The sequence below is a fragment of the Dasypus novemcinctus genome, chromosome 24 (assembly GCF_030445035.2).
Source record: "Dasypus novemcinctus isolate mDasNov1 chromosome 24, mDasNov1.1.hap2, whole genome shotgun sequence".
NCBI classification, from domain to species: Eukaryota; Metazoa; Chordata; class Mammalia; order Cingulata; family Dasypodidae; genus Dasypus; species Dasypus novemcinctus.
The window spans coordinates 55,498,815-55,521,246 of record NC_080696.1 but is presented as its reverse complement, the minus strand read 5'-3'; the positions used below and the strand labels follow the sequence as shown (position 1 = coordinate 55,521,246).

The window sequence follows — 22,432 nt, the reverse complement described above, 5'->3', positions numbered from 1 at the left end:
AGTCAGGTATGTCTGCCTTCAGCTTTATTCTGAAATGTTGAAAACCCTAAGAGACTTTGCCTTAGTAATTAAGTAAAGATTTGTGTTGAATATTAGAGTAGAATAAGGAAAAAATACTGAGCCCACTTCTGCACAGAAATAGAGGAAATCGGGGCCTTTTCTCCCCACCCTCTGCTTTTATTCACGTAGCCTGTGGCTTCAAAGGATCAGCCACAGAAGCAGCTACCTGCCTCGTCAGAGGCCTGCGTCACAGATTTCCAATTGATCCCATATTTGCTTCTTGGCTGAGATACCCCTGTTTTGATCTCACTGTTCCCAGCAGCTTCCTCAGATCATCTGCGTCACCAAGATTTCCAGCATTTCCAAGCACTTGCATTAGCTGGGTCTGAGCCTTTGTCACAGAGTCCCCGATGGCCTTCTGAGTGGCAATGGGCTGGTCTGGGCCAAGCGATGGCTTGTGGGACCAGGCGTTCCTCTAGAAAGATCCCTGCTCAGCCACCCCTTAGCTCCAGAGAGGGTGAGCGCTGCTCAGGAAGGGCAGGACCTGCTTGCCCTCAGAACCCTGCGGAGCGCTCACCCCAGCTCTGCCGCCCGGCATGGGATGTTTAAACACTAGAGTTTTGTTGTTTCCCTGCTTGTACAAGTAATAATTCCAGTTACAGAAAAGTAATGACTCCTGTTAGAAAATAGCATACGAAAAGTTAAAAACACCATAGCTTAGAATGATTTAAAGTCCTATCTCCCATTGGGAAGATGTTTCCTTGTGATCTTTATTGAATGACTGTTGTGACGTTATTTCAGTTCTTGGTGTATATATATGTATTTTTTTTTTGTGTGTGTGGATATTTAAACATAAAGTTTGCCATTTTCATTATTTTTATGTATATAATTCAGTGGCATTAATTATGTTTAAAATGATATGCTACCATCATTGCCATCCATTTCCAAAACTTTCATCACCCAAAACAGAAACTGTACCCATTAAGCAGTAATTCTTCAATTTCTCCTCCCCTGGCAATCAGTAATCTACTTTCTATATCTCTGAAATTGCTGATTCTAGGTATTTCATGTAAGTAGAATCAAATTTCATTTTTGCTACTATAAATAAAGTCTGTTGAGGTCATTTCCTTTTTTTTTTTTGAGGTACCAGGGATTGAACCCAGGACCTTGTACATGCAAATCAGGTGCTCAACCACAGAGCCATACCTGCTCCACTCTCACTTTCTTTAACATTTTATTTTGAAACAACTTCAGATTTACAGGAAAGTTTCAAAAACAACACAAAAACAAAATAAAGAACTCCAACATCTCCCACCCCATACCCAAATTTACCAACTGTTAGCAATTTGCCACATTGGTCATATCATTTTGTCTGTGTGTCATCTATCTATTTTAGAGGGTACATCTTGATGAAAAAATTTTCCCTCCATTTTGGAGAACTTTCATAGGTGAGATCCCAAGCCACTGGGTTAAAGGTGTGGGTGTTCCAGGGCTCTTACTGCCTGTTACTCAGGGGCTTCTGGAAGCGCCCTGCCATTTTACACCCCATGGAAGCCTGAATTGCCCCACGTTCCTGGATCAGAGAAGATTCTGGCCTTCTCCACCTGCCTTTTTTTTTTTTAAAGATTTATTTATTTCTCCCCCCTTCCGCGACGCGAGGCTGCAGAATGAGAGCTGTGTGCGATTTGTGCTGCGGGATGGTGGCATTTTTGGTTTTGTTTTTAAATTGAAAAGAGTTTAGCCATGGATTCACATAGAATTTATTTTTATTAATTTTTTTTGTGGTGACCAATTTCAAACTTTATTTTCATTACACTCAGTTTGGTGAATGCATGCATGGGTCTGAGATTTTTTTGTTCTTTCTCAAACAAAATTTGGATCCAGGTTCAAGTTATGCAGGCCAGAATCTGCTTCCGAGTCAGAGGAGGTCAACCCCTGCTGCCAAAGGGTGGGGTCTCCTGGGAGAATGGCAGGATGTGGGAGTGGAGGTCGCCCTCGAGGGCTTGGGGCCCAGGTTTCCCGTCCTGGTACCTGAGGGTTCTCCAGGTAGATCACGTGGGGGGGGTCCCACGTTTCCTCTTCAGCAGGGATGAGGATGGCCTGGGGCTGCCACTCGGGAGGTGGGAGGTTGGCTATGTCGGCCCAGGAAGGACCTGAGGAGATGTTGTGTCCCCGTTAGATTCTATTAGCCTGTCTGGAGCCTCTCCGTAAGCACCTGGCAGGGGTTCGTTCCTTGGCTTCTGGCCTCCTTTATAGCGCCATAGAAATCCACCAGGCTTATCAACACGTGGGGACGTTGCTGCCAGCTCTTCTTGTTGCTTCTTTGCTGGAGTCCCCGGCAGTCCATTTCAATAGCATATAAGCCTTCTTGCATCTGGGATGCGTCAGATGTCTGTAGAATTCCCATTCCTGAACAAAACTCCTGATTTCCTTGTCGCTCCAAGGAGTAATTAACTGAATTGAGGGGTTCTCTGGTTCCTGAGAGCCTTTTCACTTCTTTACTTCCTGACTGTCTTTTACCTTCTTTACTTCCTGTCTTCTTCCTTCTCTACTTCCTGTCTTCTTCCTTCTTTACTTCCTGACTGTCTTCTACCTTCTTTACTTCCTGTCTTCTTACTTCCTGTCTTCTACCTTCTTTACTTCCTATCTTCTTCCTTCTCTACTTCCTGTCTTCTTCTTTGCTTCCTGACTTCTACCTTCTTTACTTCCTGTCTTCTACTTTCTTTACTTCCTGTGTGTTTTCTTCCTTTTTTACTTCCTGACTGTCTTCTTCCTTCTTTATTTCCTGGAGGTTTCCAGGGATTTCAGACTGAAGCATCATTCCTCGGTTTTTATTCCTGACTTTTCTTGGGAGACACTTTGCCCTGTAGCCCCGGGGCCTAATCCAGAGACTTACAGGGACTGCTGGACTCAGGTGAGCCTGGAGGCCCCAAGTCTGGGATGTGTTGGCTTCTCTCGGATGCCTGCAGACTCTTCCCATAGTGTTTGAAAAGTCCAGAAGTAAATACATGGCACAGTTTGTCCCCCTGCCACCCCCATTCACTTAGCCACTCCGTGCCCTCCTGAGGTATCGCTGTCACTTTCTTCTGTGTCATTCTGGAGAATTTTTAAGAATTTACCAAAAGGTGAATTTTTTTCCTCCCTCTCTGAATAGATTGATTTGTAGGTAGCTAGGCAGACACACATACACAAGATTCCTTGTCCCCCCCCTTTTTTGGTATGCAATTAGTAGCACACCTTACAGAGCACAACATGTTTTTTACACTTAGCAGTACAACCTGGGAACTCATTCAATATCAACACATAGAAAGCTTCTTCATTCCTTTTTTGAAAAAATGGCTTTGTAGTATTCCATTGAATAGATGTACCATAGTTTATTTAGCCAGTCGTCCGTCTAGGTTGTTTATATCTTTCGCTATTATTAGCAATTTGCAGTGAATAACCTTGAAAGTAATTGATTGTGCACATTAGAATACATGGAATATCTTGAAGCCCTGGGTCAAAGTGAATATATATTTGTAATTTTGAAGATATGGCCAAAGTGGCCTCCTAAAGGTTGTAGTGATTTAATATGTATACAGAGGTAGTGTGTATACTCTGACTCTCCCAACAGCACAAGTGCCCGTTAGCCCACATCCTGACCAACATAGGTGGTAGTAAACTTGTTGACTGTGATTACCATGCTAACTAAAAAATGGTATCTCAGGAACAACAAAAAGAAAAAAAAAAGGGGAAAAAATCTCATTGTACTTTTAATTTTTTATATTTGAAAATTGAATCAGTTGACCAATAATAAACAACCCAAAAAGGGTATCAAGGAAACAATTCTATTCTTAATAGCAAATTAAAATAATAGACTATCTAGGAAGAAATTTAACCAAGGATGTAAAAGACTTCCACATGGAAAGCCACAAAATAGTGCTGAAAGCAATTGAAGATGACCTAAATAAATGGAAAGTCATCCTGCCTTTGTAGATTGGAAGACTTAATATTGGTAAGATGTCGGTACTACCCAAAGCGATTGATAAATCCAACACAACCCCAGGCATCAGTGCAATAGCCTTCTTTGCAAAATTGTAAAGCCAATCGCCAAGTTCATATGGAAGAGCAAGGGGCCCAGAAGAGCCAAAACCATCTTGGGAAAGAACGAAGTTGGAAGACATACTCTTTGCAATTTCAAAATTTATTGAAAGCTACAACAATCAAAATATTGTACTACTAGCCATAAGGACGGACATATAGACCAATGGAATAGAACCAAGAATGCAGAGACAGACCCACATCTGAGGCCAACTGATTTTTGACAAGGGTGCCAAGTCCACTCCTGAGAAAAAAATAGTGTCTTCAACAAATGGTGCTGGGAAAACTGGAAATCCATATGCAAAAGAATGAAAGTGGACCTCTACTTCACATTATATAAAAAATACTCAAAATAGGTAAATGACCTAAATATAAGAGCTTAAACTATAAAACTCTTAGAAACATAGGAGTAAATCTTCATGACTTTGGATTTAGCAATGGATCCTTAGATGTTACACTAAGAGCACAAACAACAAAAGGTAAAATAGATAAAATGGATTTCATCAAAATGAAAAACTTCGGTGCACAAAGGACATTATCAAAAAAGTGAAAAGACAGCCTATATAATGGAAGGAAATATTTGGAAACCATATATCTGATGATAGGGATTTAATATCCAGACTATATAAAGAACTCCTATAACACAACAGTAAAAAGACAACCCAATTTAAAAATGGGCCAAGGACTCGAATAGACATTTCTCTAAAAAAGACATGGCCAATAAGCATGTGAAAAGATGTTCCACATTGTAAGCCAGTACGGAAAAGCAAATCAAAACCACATTGAGGGAAGCGGACTTGGCCCAATGGATAGGGCATCCATCTACCACATGGGAGGTCCGCAGTTCAAACCCCGGGCCTCCTTGACCCGTGTGGAGCTGGCCCATGTGCAGTGCTGATGCACACAAGGAGTGCTGTGCCATGCAGGGGTGTTCCCTGCGTAGGGGAGCCCCATGCACAAGGAGTGTGCCCCATAAGGAGAGCCGCCCAGTGCGAAAGAAAGTGCAGCCTGCCCAGGAATGGCGCCGCACACACGGAGAGCTGACACAGCAGGATGACACAACAAAAAGAAACACAGATTCCTGTGCCGCTGACAACACAAGAAGTGGACAAAGAAGAACATGCAGCAAATGGACACAGAGAACAGACAGTTGGGGAGGGGGAGAAGGGGAGAGAAATAAATAAAAATTAAAAAAAAAAACAACCACAATGAGGGACATGGATGTGGCTCAAGCAGTTGGGTGTCTGCCTACCACACGGGAGGTCCCAGGTTTGGTTTCCAGTGCCTCCTAAGGAAGACGAGCAAGACAGTGAGCTGACGCTGTGGGCTGGTGTGGCAAGCTGGTGCAACAAGATGATGCAACCAAGAGACATAACAAGGAAATACAGTGAGAGCACAGCAAGGAGGAGCAGAAGTGGTGCAAGCCATTAGGTGCCTCCCTCCAACATGGGAGGTCCTGGGTTCGGTTTCTGGTGCCTCCTAAAAGAAGAGCACACAATGAACAGACACAGCAGACAGCGAGCACAAACAATGAGGGATGGGGATAAATAAAATAAATCTTAAAAAAAAAAAAGCACAATGAGATGCCATTTCACACCCACTAACATGGATATTATTTAAAAGCCAGAAAATTAGTAAGCATGTGGTGAAATAGGAACCCTCATGCATTGTTGGTGGGGAGTTTAAAGTGGTATAGCCATTGTGGAAGACAGTTTGGTAGTTCCTTAGAGAATTTATTTATTTATTTATTTTGTTTTTATTCATTTTTAAAAAATTACATTAACAAAATATGAGGTCCCCAAATACCCCCCATCCCCCTTCCTTAGAGAATTAAACAGAATTACCATATGACCCAGAAATCCTACTTCTAGGCGAAGGACTTTTAAGCAGGGACTTGGGCAGATATCTTCACACCACAGTTCATAGCAGCATATATTCACAATAGCCAAGGGTTGGAAGCCACCCAAGTTTCCATCAACAGATAAATGGATAAACAAAAGGTATATATACACACAAGGGCATACTTTTCAGCTATAAAAGGGCATCAAGTTCTGATACATGCGACAACATGGACGAACCTCGAAGCTATCATGTTGAGTGAAATAAGCCACTCAAAAGGACAGATTGTACGACTTGACTTACATGAAATAACTGGAATATGCAAATTCATATATAGAGAAAGTAGGTCATAGGTGGTCAGGGGCAGGGGAAGTGGCGAATGAGGACTAAATCAGAGCTTGCAGAGGGTTTGCATCATTGCAGAAAAGTGGGATGGTGGGGTCGAGGGAGCAGGCATGCCTGCTTGACTGTGGCAGGATGGGGCAGGTGGACGGTGAGTCACAGTTCCTGAGTCATCATCCTGGAGGTGGAATTGTGCAATGCTGAGCAGTATGAAGGCTCGATGGGAAAAGCCTTGCTGCAGGGAGAAATAGGGACAGGAGACCCCTCCCACCCTCCCTGACTCTTCCTTTCTCCCCAAGAGAACCCTTCCTGCCGATGTGATAACAGGTATGCCTGTGTTTGTGTCTCAGGATACCCCCATGCATATATTAACATTTTTATTAAATGTGGACTTGTAAAATGCGTATTATTTTGCTTTAGGAGTTCTCTTAGTCCCTTGGACATCTTGCCACCTTGTCCTGCCAGGAATGTGGTGCTACCTCATTCCTCGGTGGCTTCAGGCCCATTGAGGGCCACCATAATGGGCATTTGGTCATTTCCCTGTTTCTGCTCTCTGATTTTGCTACCATGAACGTTATAAAGCTCTCCAGTAGCAGTATTTTTGTAAGATGCATCCCTCTCGATAGATTGGCTATGTCAGAGGGTCTGAACTTTACGTGGAAACAGAAATTGCCGTATTTACTTGGCTTTTTTGGGAAGGTGACTTATCCCCATTCTCCTCCAGCCAGCATTCCTGTGGCCAAGGCCAGTCAGAGAACTGAGCCAGCTTCCTTCCTGACTTCAGATTTTACCTTCTCCTAAGTTAAAAACAAACAAGCAGAAACAGGCCATTTACATATATTCAGAACCAAGAGCAAAGTCTTCCCTTCACACCTCTCCTTTCACTCCTTCTAACGCCCCTGCCTGCCCCAAGGCATCTGCATTTAACAATTTGGGAAACATCCCTCTACCCCTGCGGTCCAGTATGGCAGCTACTAGACATGTGCGGCTATTTAGATTCATTAATCGAATTAATGAATTAGTTTAATTTCACTTTTGAGTGTTCAGCATCCGCATCCCTATTGGGTAGTGCAGCTAAAGACCATTTTCATCATTGCAGACATTTATTGGACAGGACCGCTCTCGAGCAGGGTTTGCCAACTGCAGCCCTGTGGGCATTTGCTGCCAGATCGTTCTTTTTTTAAATTAATTTTAATTTTAATTTTAATTTTATTTTTTCTGCTTTATTTTCTTTTAAATGTTACATTAAAAAAACATGAGGTCCCCAAATACCCCCCACCCCACCCACCCCACCCCTCACACATCACAGATTGTTCTTTGTTGTGGGTCTGCCCTGTGTTTAGTAGTACCCCTGGCCTCTCCGCACTAGATGCAGTGGCACCTCCCAGCTGTGGCCAATAAAAATGTCTCCAGACCTTGCCCATTGTCTCTTGGGGGACAAAATTTCTCCCCACCGTGACCCACTGACCTAAACTATTGTTCCACGTTGTTTTTAATGTCTGCATTCTTCCTGGATCTCCCCAGTTTCAAGGTAGAGCCTGTCACTTCCTGAACTCTCTGGCTTCCTGAGAGGTTTGTACCTCATGAAGGCAGGTCAGCAAATATTGACTCAGTGCCTGCTGGTTGGTGGCACCGAGCAGAGATGATCTCTTGTGTGGAGGGCAAGTCCTTGTTAGATTAGTTACCTTTTCCAGAAACACTGTTCCCGTGCTGTTTCCTCCATAATATTTGCTTTTCCCTTGCTTTTCCTGCAGATTGCTTGAATCCACTGCACCGTCTGGTCAGCAGGCTTTCAGCTGTCAAAATCTTTATTTGTTTCAAATCTTAATGAAATCCACTTTGGTTTTCCTTTGTACACATAGTCCAAATTGGAAGAAGGATAAGATGAATTACTTCTAGCCTTATATCTTAATGGAGTTGAATAGCTCTTGATATCAACAGATGAGAAAGCTCTTTCATGTTTTCTTTTTTAATCTGGAAAAACAACTTCAGAGAAATGTTGTTATCTACTGTTAACTGAATAGCTGCTGTGGACCAGGTGTTCTCCTAGGCCCTTTATGTATAAAATCTCTGATCTTCATGGTAATTCGACAAAGCAGATCTTATTGTCATTTTACAGATAGGACAATATGGGGAACAAAGAAAGTGAGTAACTGGTTCAGAGCCACACAGCCAGTGTGGAGCAGGGCTGGGATTCGCACCCAGGTCTGTGTGGCTGAAAAGCCTGCTTTCCTTCCTTTAGCCACATGGTCCTGGTGCATGATCTTGTCTGCAGATCTTGTCTGTTGATTCAATTTCAGGCTCTTGGCTAATTTCTCACTCTTAAGGGATTCTGGTTTTATTATTAATATTATTTTTGTTAGAGGAGTTGTGAGTTTACAAAACAATCATGCATAACATACAGGATTCCTGTACATCACCCTACCACCAACACCATGCATTGTTGTGGAAGGGGCTTCTCTTTTGCAGCCCATTTCTCCAGCCTTTCTAGAATGTGGCACAAGTTACTTTGGGGAAGTGATAGACAACTCACTTTGGTGCTCAGAAATAAAGCAGGCATCCATGATGCCAAGATGACAGCTGCCACAACCCAGCTCCTTGGCAACTGCCCCCACCCCCAACCCCAGGGGCTGAAGTCCACCCATTAGATAAACAGGGTGGGTCCCAGCCACCAGGGAAGAGTGGCTCGAAGGTATAAATCTGGATGCTGAGCAGGAGTCTGCCTGCCACCTCTTCAGTTTGGAAAGATGTGGGGGAAGTTGCCACCAAGCCCATGGCTTTTCCTTCGGGACAGTAGTTCCCAAAGTTCTGGCAGGTGAAGGCTTTGGGTGCCTCAGTGATATAGTTTAAATAGTTCATAGAATTAGATTGCATAGAGACAATTATTCCCTCTTTGCATTTTCTTTCCATATTTCTCACCCTTGCTAATGTCTCTGTAGTAAGGAAAGAGAAGGAACAGATCAGGCAGCAGCTTCAGGCTCAGAGCCACAGTATCCAGGTAGAATTTAGTGACATTGGCTTTTTTAAAAAAAGATTTATTTACTTACATGCCCCCTCCACCATTGTTTGCACTTGCTGTCTTGCTGTCTGTTCTCTGTGTCTGTTGTGTGCTCATCTTCCTTTTAGGTGGCACTGGGAACTGAACCTGGGAACTCCCATGTGGGAGGGAGGCACCCAGTGGCTTGAGTCACCTACACTCACTGCTTGTTGTGCCTCTCATTGTGTTTTCCTTGTTGCGTCTCTTCGTTGCATCAGCTCTCATTGCGTTAGCTTGCCGCACTAGCCCATCACGTCAGCTCACTGTCTTGCTTGTCTTCTTTAGGAGACACCGGGAGCAGAACCTGGGGCCTCCCATGTGGTAGGTGGGCACCCAACTGCTCAAGCCACATCTCCTTCCCTTGACTTCGATGTTGGCCTTCTCTTAATGGCACGTGATGCTGCTTTTGCATGATGGCAGTCATTTGATGTTACCTTCTAAAATAATTGTGAGGGAGTGGGGTGAGTCCATTTAAAAACAAATATGAAGTAAATAAGATCTAGGGTAGGGCTGGTTGTTCATCCTTCACTTGCTTGACATCTGGCCCAGGCAATTCTTTTTTGGGAGGTGGTCTTCCCCCCTCCACCTGCCACAGCACCCCCTCCAGTTGTGACAACCAAGAAATGGACCTTATATCTCCCTGGGGGGCGGTTGAGAATCACTGATATAATTTATGAAACTTCACCCTAAATCATTGGCTATCATGGAAGTCACGTGTATTGTATGAAAATGGCTGAAGTCTGGGCAACCTTACTTAGGCTCGTTTTCCTCGATTGTGAGGTCCACATGCTGATGTTCACGTGTGTATCCTTTAGCCCCGATGCCAGTTCAAGTATCAGGTGGAAGGATTTTTGAAGGGGATGCTTTGAAGCAGTGCTGTCCCATAGACCTTCCTGCTGAGATGGCCTTTGTTCTGTGTCTGTATGGTCCAGCCCAGTAGCCACTGGCCACTTGTAGCAATGGAGCACTCAAATGGCTAGAAAGAAGGTGGAGAGAATTATTTATTCTTATGAATTTGAATTTAAGCAGCCACATGTGCTAGACAACACAGCTCTAAAGAAATCAGAATGGAGGAGCCTGTATGATAAAAACGCAGGCTTTACCAGGTAGACTGTACTGTTTGGAACCTTAGAACTGAAGACACATGAACCCACAGGGATGTGTCTTTAAGTATGGGCCAGCCATGTTGCTGATGGGAATGCCGTGTGGGAGACCGTGGCATTGGTTAACAGACACCCGATTGAAATTGACTTGAGTAAAGTAAAATAAAAAAACTATTGCATTCTAAGATTGAAAAGTCCAGGGGTGGCCAGATCTCCATGCTTTGCCAAAGTTGTCAAGAACCTCTTGTTCTCTTTATCTTCCATGTTGACTTCATTTTCGGACAGACAGTTCCCTAAATGGGAATGAGGTGGCTAGCTGCCAGCGTAGCCATAGCAATCCCAGGAAAAAGAGCACTTCTTTCCTAATATTTCTAGGAAAATTCCAGTGAGGGATCTCCCTGGCCCTTTCTTGAGCCAGTTACCATGTGCAGAAAGTCAAGAGCTCTCAGTTCATCGTGGCTGGAGTCTAGAGATGGGGTCAGGCCACCTGAAAGAGGTGGAATGAAAATGGAGGGAAACTGAGGTGAGAGGAGGAGGATGGAGACTGGTCATTCTGGGTACAGTCAGAGGTAGAACCACACAGTGAATTAAACAGGAGAAGTTTAATATGAGGAATTATTACACCATGATGAGAGTGAGATAATTCTACCTGGAACCCTAAGACTGATGAAGAGCATCCAGGGAAGGACAAACTTGGGAGGGGCCGCTCCCCAAGCCTGGGGTGCACACTTCGTGGAGAAGGTGTAGCTCAGCCCACTGGGTGGCCAGGCCAGAGCTGGTCTGGAGGTGCATGGCAAGCAGGATGCAACTGCCTAGAGTGCAGGGTCAGCTGGCAAAGCTCAGTGGGGGGGGGGCGGGTGTTCAGTGGGAGTAGGGGTGCTGGTGTGGACAGGAGGCCTGGGGGGCTGCAGTGATGGGAGCACCTCAGCAGGCCAACCTGGGCACCGGGATGGCACGCAGACGTGCAGAGGGCCTTAGGGCACTGGTGTGCAGGCAGCTGGGGACACAGGTGACCACCAGGCCAGGCTTGGGGCCACCAGGTCATTGAGGGACAGCGTGTTGTTCCAGTGACCGGCTGGGCAGAGCACCACCACTGTCCCCTCACTCACATGCAGGCGAAGCCACCGTGCCCCTCTGGTGCCCACGACTGAGAAAGCTTATCGTTGCACTCGCTGAGAGGGGGAGATGCTTAAAGGGATTCTGTCTGTTGTCACAGGGCGGGTATTGAAGGGTGGCCTTAGAGCTCAGAGGCAGCACATTCAGACTGAACCAAGATAAGTGGCTGGGAGGGGGCAGGCGGGGTGCCCGACGAGCTCTGCAGAGGAGCTCCTGCGTCGTGAGGGTCCCCAAAGACCCTTCCAATGTTGTGAAATGAGGAGAGACTGAAAAAATACATAGCTGTGAAATAACTGCCAATGAGGCTGCTAACGCTGTGCAGCCCTGACTGCTGGGTCTGGAACAGGCGGGCCTGGTTTCAAATCCTGCTTCTTCCTCTTGGTAGTAGATGTACAATCTCAGGAAAGTCACTGAATCCTCTCTGGAGCTGTTTGTCTTCCGTGAACATAGGGAGGAGATGTTCCTAACTACAAGGTAGGTACCTTGTAGGGTTAAGGGGAACACTAAATGAAATGGTGCATTTATGGTTAAATGAAACGGTGCATTTATGATTAGTTGAAATAATGCACAGTAGTGCATTTTCACATCCATAATATATTGAGACTCTGTACCCTCGCATCACCCCCACTGCCACCACCTGGCCTGGAGCGCTGTCTTTGCTTGCCTGGACTATGGCAGTGGCCTCCTGCATGCTCCCCCACCCCCACTCTTTTGTATTATTATTATAACAGCTCTGTTGAAATATGATCAACATACCATACAGTTCGCCCTTTTAAAGCATACAATTCAGAGGTGTTTAGTATATTCACAGAATTGTGCAGCCATCATCACAGTCAATGTTAGAATATTTTCATCACCCCCAAAAGAAACCACATACTCAACTGCTTCCACTCTTACCTGCTGCGGTGGTGTCTTCCCTGCCCAGCAGCCAGAGGGCTTTTAAAAAAGGTCAATCAGATCATGCTGTTCCCCTGCTTGGAATCTCCAGTGGTCCCCACTCTGCTTGGAATGAAATCCAGGTTCCTCGTCCTGGCCACCAGGCCCTGAGTCTCTGCCCGGCTTCTGCCCGGCTTCTGCCCGTCTCTGACCCTCTCTCCCGTGATGCTGCATTCCAGCCTCGCTGGCGCCTCTGGTGCTCTGTGTCCCGCCTCTGGGCCTTGGTCCTCGCAGCCCCATCTGCTGCTTTGCAGCTCTTTGCTTCCGTGCACGGCTGGCTCCTTCTTGGCTTTCAGCTGGGGTGTCACTCCAGCCTCCTGGGTCACCCCATCGCACGTAGCCACGCCTCTTCTCCACTCCCTTAGTTTGGCTAGTTGTTGACTGTCACTGATGGGGTACAAACTTCATGCAAGGAGGACCTTGTGCACCTTTTTCACAACTCAAGGCCCAGTGCCTGGGAGAGGGTCAGCGCCATACCTACTTGACAAGTGCATGCATGACAGAAAAGAAGTTGTGATGGATTCCATGTCATTGTCTCATTATGGGTATTACTAAATGTTTAATCAACGCTCATTGACATGAAAGTAAATTAATCCTGTTTTGAAAGTGTGCAAATTACATTTCCTGCAGGTAGTTAGTGAATAAATGAGATGAAAATCAAATTGATAAAATGAGATGGACTTGGGCTAATTACACTGGGCTCAGGTGTAATAAAAAGTCCTTATTTTATCCCATGCCAAACACTTACATCTGTTTTGCGATGAGGTTGTGAGGAAGGAGAAGGCAGAGATCCCATCCGTTTCCTTTTTTTCAAATTTTTGGGCCCCTACAGGTCCTGGAATAGTACCTTTCACCAGATGGGCACTTAATAAGTGCTCAGTATTATGAATTCAGCTGAAGGAACATTTAGTTGGAATAGATAATATATGTACAATAAAATAATTCAAATATTACTAAAGACTGTACAGGAAAAGGTCTCCCTAGCACCCTTCTGCCCAAAAGGAACCAGAATTACTAGCTTGTCTGGGGGCCTTCTGGAGATTTTCTACCCATTTGCAAGCACATTCTGCATATATGTCCTCTTGTTTTAATGCAGAGTGTAGCATCCTGGACATGTGGTTCAGCACCTTTTTTTTTCAGGAGGTACAGGTGATTGAACCTGGGACCAAGTTTGTATGAAGCAGTTGTCAATCACTGAGCTACACCTGCTTCTCACCACCTTGCTTTTTGATTTAACGGATCTTGGAAATGGGACCACGTTCGTGCATACAGTTGTACCTCATTCTTTAAAGGGTGTCGGGAATTCCATTTTATGGATGTTCCAGGCTTATTTATCTAGCCCCCCACCAAAGAATGGTTAGGTTTGTTCTGTTCTTTTGCTACTACAGGCCATGCGGCAGTGATTATCCTGGTGCTTTGCACACATCTGCGGATTAAGTAATGAAAAGCTTAACCTGATAGCTTGATGTGTTAAAGCAAAACAGAAAAGTCCTATAAACGACCAACCTGGTGGCATGCGGTTCTCTTAAATTCATTAGAAACCTACAACTGTGGGATCCATCATTACAGTACTATTTTAGGAGTGGAAGAGAATTTCTGGCCCACAGATGAGTCAGTTTCTGCAGATAGCTGTGTGCTTCCCTCCCTCCCCCGCCTCCCTTGCTTCTTACATTCATTCAACATGCATTTGGGGAGCCGCCATCGCTGGCCAGGCAGGCTGCTTTGCACCCAGGAGCAGGACTGGGAGAGGAGCTTTGCTCCTTGAGGCCGTGGGTGTCCCTCTGGCCTTTGGGCAACTTGAAATAAGTTTCTGGAAGTAAAAACCTGTCTTTATCAGAGTCAGAATCCACTCCAGGCTCCAGGATACTGGAACCAGGATGCTATTTTTAAGGAAGAGCACTGAATTTCATCATGGAAATTTTGAGCCTCTAGAGAGGCAGGCAGCTTGCTCTTGTGCTGTTTAGGGTCCCCAAGCACCGGCCATGGCTGGTCAGTTTCACTTCGCCTGGCAAACTCCCCAGGGGCTGGCACTGCCCCGTCTCCCTCCTGGCCCGTGCGTGCTGGGCCAGGGAAGAGAGCAGTTCATTTGGGGGCGTTTTCATTGCTTAAAGGGCTTATAATTCTCCAAGCCGGTTGTTTACAGGCTTTCCCAAGCTACAGGCTGCCCCCACCCTTTTTGTTTTGTTTTGGTTTCTCAGAGCCGCTTTGTTTGGCCAGAGCAGTCTAGGTTCCCAGGTGTTTCCTTGCTCGCGTACAGGCGGGTTGGTGCCAGCAAGCTGCGCTCTGGGGAGGGCCAGGCCGCCCACCTGGCCCGCTGGCCCACCCCTGGGCTGCCCTTCCAGTGTGTGTTAAAAAAAGAGAGTGGGGGTTGGAGAGATCCCCCCTCCAGCTTCTCCTTTATGTAATAGTCTTTTGGGCTAAACAGCAACTTGGACACAAGGGTTTGGAAGAGAGGGACATAGTTCAAGTCCGACCTTGGCTGTTTCTAGCAGCTCGACAAACTTGGGGGCTTTAACCGTGCTGAGTTTCCCTTTTCTCATTTGTGAAATGGAGAGAATGATAACACTGTTGCTTTGTATTTACTTTTTTAAAAAACCTAAATCTTAGCATTTAACAATTAATACTACTTTTTGAAGTAAATAATTTTACTCCAGTGAAAGATGGAGCCCCAAATATAGTCCTCATCCAGTGAAGATGGTCTAGAAAAACATCCTTGTGACTGTTTCCCTGTAACGGTGAGTGGGCGGGTGTAGGCGTGGTTTTGGCTCAATAGGCGTGGCCTTGACTCTGTGGGCGTGTCTTTCCCACAGGTGCTGCGAGTGGCTGAGATGCTGTGGTGGAGGGGAGCCCAGGCCCCGCACAGTCTGGTTGGGGCACCCCGAAAAGAGGGACCAGAGGTACCCTAGAAATGTCATCAACAACCAGAAGTACAACTTCTTCACCTTCCTTCCTGGGGTATGTACAGGCAGGGCCCATGCCTTATTTTCCTTCTCACCACATATATGTGATTGTGGCAGGGTTTGCAAACACCCTGTGTCCTCTCTGTGCGGCCTTAGGCACTGGCCATTCCGTTTACCTTCGCTGGTCCTCAGCACCTCTCTGCAAGGCTGCAAGATTCCCTGTGATTGGCTAGAGTAACTTCACATGGGTTTGGTACATTGGACCCAGGAGTGAAAAAGGTATTAAAAAATAACACTTTGGGGACCTAGCTTTAAAATCAAAACACCACCACCACCAGTGACAACAAACCAGCAATGCTTAAAATTTATTTGCACTATCAGTATAGAAAAGTTGGGTGATAAAAGTATAGAGAAAAAATCAATTTTAATCCTACCACCTAGAGAGACTCCTTAATAAGTTTTTTCTTAATGCTTCTGCTTTGTGAATTATTTACTCTACAGTCATCACAGTCCCACATTAATTTACACAAATCCACGTATTTGTACTCAACAAACCTTAAGATTAGTGTTGGCAAACCTTCCTCCCAACACACATATAAATTAAATACCTAGTTTTATCCACTGTGGTCTCCAAACATGCTAATGGACTGAAGAAGAGGCAGCAGCCAATAGTTTCACTGCTGGAAGGGAAAAAGCCAGGATTAGATTTCGAGTATTGAGTCATGATACACAAACACAAACATATTTTACTGTAGTTTAAGGTATGGCTTTTAGGGTGATTACTGCTTCAACCCCCCGACCCTTGCCAATCTCAGTATTTTAAGATAAGAAAAGCTTTATTTTTCATTCCCATGAAGTCTGGTGCAGTTAGGGCCACCGCCCTCTATCTCACAGCTGAGCCACCTGGACGTGCTGGCTGCTGGGGTCTAATGGCAGGGAAGGGCCAGGTGCTGGGGAGCATGTGCCCCTCAGTGCCTCAGCCTCAGAGGACACAGCACTTCTGCTCGTGCCCATTGGCGAGAACGAGTGACCTGACACCAGCCTCCCTGCCAGGAGGCCGGGAGGTGGAGAGGAGCACATGGGAGCCTGCCTCACAGCGTGGGATTCTCCTGGGTGTATTTTATTCCATTGGGACTGTATTGTGGGTGTAACTTTTTTTTCTTTCCTTTGGAAAAAAATATCTTTTAGAGCAGTTCTAGGTTTATAGGAATATTGTACAGATAATACAAAGATTCCCATATACCTCCTTTCCCTATATATGGTTTTTCCTCTTATTAGCATATTGCATTGGTGTGGTACATTTATTAGGATTGAATCAATATCGATACATTACTATTAACTTAAGTTCCTAGTTTACTTTAGGGTTCACTCTTTATACTCTACAGTTGACAAGTGCATGATGTCATGTACCCAATGTTACAGCCTCACACAGAATAGTTTCACTGCTCTAAAAAAACTCCTGGGCCCTACCTATCCATCTCCTTTCTGCCGTTTCTTTCTCTCCCAAACTCCTGATGACCACTGCTCTTTTTTCATGTCTCTATAGTTTTGCCTTTTCCAGAATGTTATATATTTTGGATCATACAGAAGGTAGCCTTTTCAGATGACTTTTTTTTTCACTTAGTAACATGCATTTAAGTTTCCTCCAAGTTTTTGGAAGCTTGATAGCTCATTAAATGGATATATCACAGTTTATTTATCCATTTACCTATTAAAGGACATCTTGGTTGTGTCTAGTTTTTGGCAATAATAAATAAAGCTGCTGTAAACATTCTTGTGCAGGTTTCTGTGTTATGTTTTTATCTTGCTTTTTTATTTTTTGTTTCATTTTAATTTTGCTTTTTAAAAATTTAGTCTAACAGCATAAGTATTTTCCACCAAAACCTGTTCCTAAACAATATATTTTTTTAAAGATTTATTTATTTATTTCCCTCCCCTTCCCCACCCTCCCCGGTTGTCTGTTCTCTGTGTCCATTTGCTGCGTCGTCTTTGTCCGCTTCTGTTGTCGTCAGCGGCATGGGAATCTGTGTTTCTTTTTGTTGAGTCATCTTATTGTGTCAGCTCTCTGTGTGTGTGGCACCATTCCTGGGCAGGCTGCTCTTTCTTTCGCACTGGGTGGCTCTCCTTACAGGGCGCACTCTTTGCGCATGGGGCTCCCCTACGTGGGGGACATCCCTGTGTGGCAGGGCACTCCTTGCGCAAATCAGCACTGCACATGGGCCAGCTCCACACGGGTCTAGGAGGCCTGGGGTTTGAACCGAGGACCTCCCATGTGGTAGATGGACGCCCTAACCACTGGGCCAAGTCTGCCGCCTAAACAATATTTTTAATGGCCTGCCTATACTTTCAAAATATATAGCTAAAGAAATAGTACATATAGTTGAAGCTCCCTGCATGCCCTTCCCCAGTTGAAACCCCCTACCTCCCTGGAGAGATAACCACTATCTTGAACTTGATGTTTAAATTTCCATGTATATCATTATTTATTTTATACTTTTATAATTTATATTTTCAGCACCTGAGAGGTAGGATGTAAGTTGTTCTCTTCTGCAGGAATGTTTTAAATATTATTTGTCTCCCTCTAAACCGACTGAACCTCATCAGACAAGCCCTGAATGTTTCTCCTTTCTATTGTCTTTGTATTCCAGGTGCTGTTTAACCAGTTCAAATACTTTTTCAACCTCTACTTCTTACTTCTCGCCTGCTCCCAGTTTGTTCCTGAAATGAGGCTTGGTGCACTCTACACCTATTGGGTTCCCCTGGTGAGTAAATAGACATTATTTGTTCAGGAACCTCCAAGGTTTGGAGACAAGCAGTTCTTTGTTTCTCTCACCTGAGCCTCTGGGATGGGCCAGCGGCCCTTTAAGGGACAGGAGGCTCTGAGGTAATACTGTTGAAGCTCTATTTCTTACACTACCAGGATCAAAATAGAGCAAAGCCTATGCCTTTCATTCATTCACTCATTCATTCAGTCATTCAGCTAGCTGTTCAGTCATTCATCATTTAGCAGGTAGTTATTATGTGCTCACTCTGTTGGCACAGTTCTAGACCCTGGGGACACAGGTGAATGAGAACGACAAACCTCTGCCTTTTATGGATGATATTAGTTGAATTATTTTCTGTTTGCTATACATAGAGTGTGTGCTTTAGTGCTTGCTCAGTGTAACAGAACTGCCCAGCTCCTCCATTCTTTGCCACACCTCCTTTTCTTTCTTCCTCCCCTTTGGTAAATGGTTATTGAGCACCTACTGTGTGCACTGATCAGGATGCCAGGGATGCAGAAATGAATGAAACAGTCCAGGAGCTGACATTTTGCAGGGATAGACAATGAACAGATAAAAAAAAATTGTTTCAGACAAACTACTATGAAGGCAATAACATAAGGTCATGGGATAATGGGGTATCTCAGGCATATCACCAGTGCTTGGTTCGTATTTGTTGAATGGAAAAAGGTGGGGTATGGGAGGAGGGGAGGGGGCCTTAGAGTGGCTGTGCAAGTCCTCTGTGGGCAGTGGAATGAGAAGGGAGGTGGAGGGTGTACTCCAGGTACAGGGAGCAGCAAGGCAAAGGCCCTGTGGTAGGTGTTTGAGGACCAGAGAGAAGCCCAGTGTGGCCAGGGTGTGGGGAGGGCAGAACTAAAAGTCTCTCCTCCAAACAGAGACATTGTGAAATATAATTGCTGTTTATTTCTCATCAAGTGAAACACTTGGCTTCTCTGCTCACAAACCTTGTTAAAATTCTAATATAGAGAAGATTGTTGAGGTGATGGTAACACAACATTGTGAATGTAACACCACTGAATTATATATATTGAAAGTGGTTAAAGTGGGAAATCTTATGTTACATATATGTCCCCACAATAAACATAAAAAAGAAACAGAAACAAGTTTTGTGTGCACCTGTGGTGTGTGGAAGCTGATACGGATTTGGTGCAGAGGCATGTGTGGCGTGGAAGGAGTTGTGAGTGTACACAAGCAGCATGTGCCAAACCATCAGACAAGTTGTGTCCAGCAGTTCTGGCCCCAAGGAGAGAAGAGGGCAGGGGTGGGGCATTTACTTCTTCAACATAAATAGCAAAGGTGCTTTTGGGATGTGGGAACAGTTCTTTCCTGCTTTGATTTATTGGTGGGTGAGAGATGATGCTGGGACACGCAATTATCCATCCCCTCGGATAACAGACGTTCCTGACTGTGTCTGGAGGAGTGCTTAGTAGCCAAAGTAGGAGGTTGGTGCACCCTTAGACAGAGGAGGCTGTGATTATCAGAAAGCATTTGCCTTCCCCTTGCAAATTCAGCTGCCACAAGGAGTCAGGTTGGGAGACCAAAGTTGTGGGAAGAACTGAGCTCATGGCCCATCTGAAAGCAAGCTACAGGGAAGCGGACTGGGCTCAACTGATAGAGCATCTGTCTACCATATGGGAGGTCCAGGGTTCAAACCCATGTAGTGAGCTGGCCCACGCGCAGTGCTGATGCGTGCAAGGAGTACCGTGCCATGCAGGGGTGTCCCCCGTGTAGGGCAGCCCCACGCACAAGGAATGCGCCCTGCGAGGAGAGCTGCCCCACGTGGAAAAAGCATAGCCTGCCCAGGAGTGGCGCCACACACACGGGAGAGCTGACGCAGCAAGATGATGCAACAAAAAGAAACACAGATTCCTGGTGCCACTGACAAGTGGACACAGAAGAACACACAACAAATGGACACAGACAGCAGAACAAGCAGGGGCGGGGGGTGGGGAAGGGAAGAGAAATAAATAAAAAATAAATCTTAAAAAAATAATAGAAATAAAAGCAAGCTACAAAAAAAATAATAATAATAAATAAAAGTAGGCTACCAGGGGCAAACATCTGCCCAGTGTTGCCAAATATAAGAGTTAGAAATTGGAGATTTTTACAAGAAATGCCCTAATTTTATTTTTGAGTTTTGGATTCACAGCTAATTTATTATATACTTATATAAAGTCAATCCATAAGTTATTTATAAAAGACTGTAACATATTCAAAATATCACGCTGCCTTTTTGGGTTATTTCTTTAAAATAGTTATTCGAAAGGTAATACATTCATGTGATTCAAGAAACATAAAAAGGTCTCTAGTGAAAAACTTCGCTTCCATCTAGTTCTGCCCCCAAACACTGTCCTTCATTTTTTGTCCATCTTCCCAAGAGTTTCTTTATGAACAAATAAGTGCAATGAATAAAAATTCTTCTTTTCCTCCAAAGATAAGATATAGACAGTGCTGAATCATTCCTTTCTTTTTCATTTCCAGTGTATCTTTCTCTTGATTTTTAAATGTTGACAACTAATTTAAAATTATTTTTTAAAGCACTGTGTGAACTGAACACACCCCTTCCCTTGGGTGTTTGTCATACAGGCTGCCGCTTGCCGTCTCCGCTCTAGTTGAAGATGGAGCAGTTCCTTAGCACCTCCCAGGCTCAGAACCTGTCCTCCCTGCAGCATGGAGTGCTCCAGACACCCCCCCCCCCCCCCCCCCCCCCCCCCCCCCCCCCCCCGCAAACCTTGTCTATTGGATTCTCCCAATAGCCAGGGCCAGCTGATCCTGCTACTTCCTCCAAAGCTGCTTCTAATCACATTTATTCCTTTTTCAATTATAAAGTGTTTCGTGATTATTGGAGAAAAACCTGAAGAAGAAAAAAAATCACAAGAAGGGAGATAAAAATCACTGGCATGGCACCATCCTGAGATAACCCCATTTGTATTTATTTCTGACATATTTCCTTTTAGTCTCTTTATATAAGTATGAGTTTTATGTAAACTATAATATGTGTTTTATTAAACTATATATTGCGTAAATATATGTCTTATAAGTTGGATTCACATGGTACCCACAGAGTCAGCTGTGTGCCTCCCCCTCTTGCCTGCCTTTTGGGGCTCAGATACATGCAGACTGGTTGGTGATCCCCACACCCCTCTGTCCATTGTCAGCTTGCAGCTGGATAAACCTTCCAGAAGGTTCTTGGGGTACAGACATTAGCATCCAAGTGACCTCATTTACATTATAATTGGTATCTGTGGTGGAGAAGGGACTTCTGCCACATGGGTTTAAATTTTTCATTCTCTTAACCGAGATTCAAGAAGATAAGCCTACAGGGTATTGGAATTATGCAGAATTTAAATGAGAAATAGTCGGGTGGGAAATGAAACAGCTCTGTTTAATTTTTCCAGAGTAGGTTCCTGTGGACTAAAGGGAAAAAGGACTGGTAGGGAAAATGTTTCTTCACTTGTTGAAAGGGAACACAGGTACCAAGGAGACCGTGGAATTGGTCTGAGATACTAGGATACAAAAAGTGTTTCTGGGACTAGAGGAAACGGGACCCTTTTTCCCTAAGGAGAGGAGTTTGGATGCAGAATATGCACGAATGTTCTTGCAGCCTGGTTTGTATTACTAAAACCCTGGAAACAAACAAAGGTGCATCAATAATGACTAAGCTCTGGTATCTACTTTTTTCCTCTTTTTTTTTTTTTGAGGTACCGGGGCCAGAGATTGAACTCAGGACCTTGTAGGTGGGAAGCCAGTGCTCAACCACTGAGCCAGATCTGCTTCCTGAGTTGGTTTTTTCATTTGTTTGCTTGTTGTTTGTTGTTTTGTTTCTAGGAGGCACCGGAAGCCAAACCTGGAACCTCCCTTGTGTGAAGCAGGTGCTCAACCACTTGAGCTGTATCTGCTCCTGAAATATGGTGTATCTATTCCATGAAATGTTATCTGGGAGTTGGGAAGTAGTTCCGTTTGTGTTGGCATGGGAGGATGTGAATCATGCAAATTGCAGAATAACCTGGTAGTATGATCCCATTCTTATTACTCCTTCAAATATTTCTGTGTACCCATATATAAATGCATTAGAGGTCTGGAAGGATCTTTACCAAAGGCAATGCCAACTTTGGAGCCAGGAGTTTTTTGTTTGTTTATTTTTTCAGGAGGTACTGTGGATCGAACCCAGAACCATGCTCCCCAGTGAGAGTTGGTTTTTTCATTTGTTTTTAGGAGGTACTGGGGATCGAACCTGGGACCTTGTACGTGGGAAGCAGGCACTTAGTCACTTAGTAGCTATATCCGCCTTCCCCT

At 44.7% G+C, this 22,432-nt stretch overlaps 1 protein-coding gene across 4 annotated transcripts in view; it reads left to right on the top strand.

Annotated features, from left to right (window-relative positions):
* The window catches only part of ATP9A (ATPase phospholipid transporting 9A (putative)), a 146,903-nt gene that overhangs the window by 14,303 nt on the left and 110,168 nt on the right, over positions 1-22,432 (top strand). For 3 of the 4 annotated variants that reach the window (XM_058287233.1, XM_058287235.2, XM_071211791.1), the window contains exons 2-3: positions 15,264-15,408; positions 18,002-18,115. In XM_058287233.1, the coding sequence (XP_058143216.1) occupies positions 15,264-15,408; positions 18,002-18,115 (259 nt within the window). Of the gene's footprint in view, positions 1-11,890; positions 11,992-15,263; positions 15,409-18,001; positions 18,116-22,432 lie in introns of those variants that run through there. The other variant, XM_058287234.2, reaches the window with a different exon arrangement.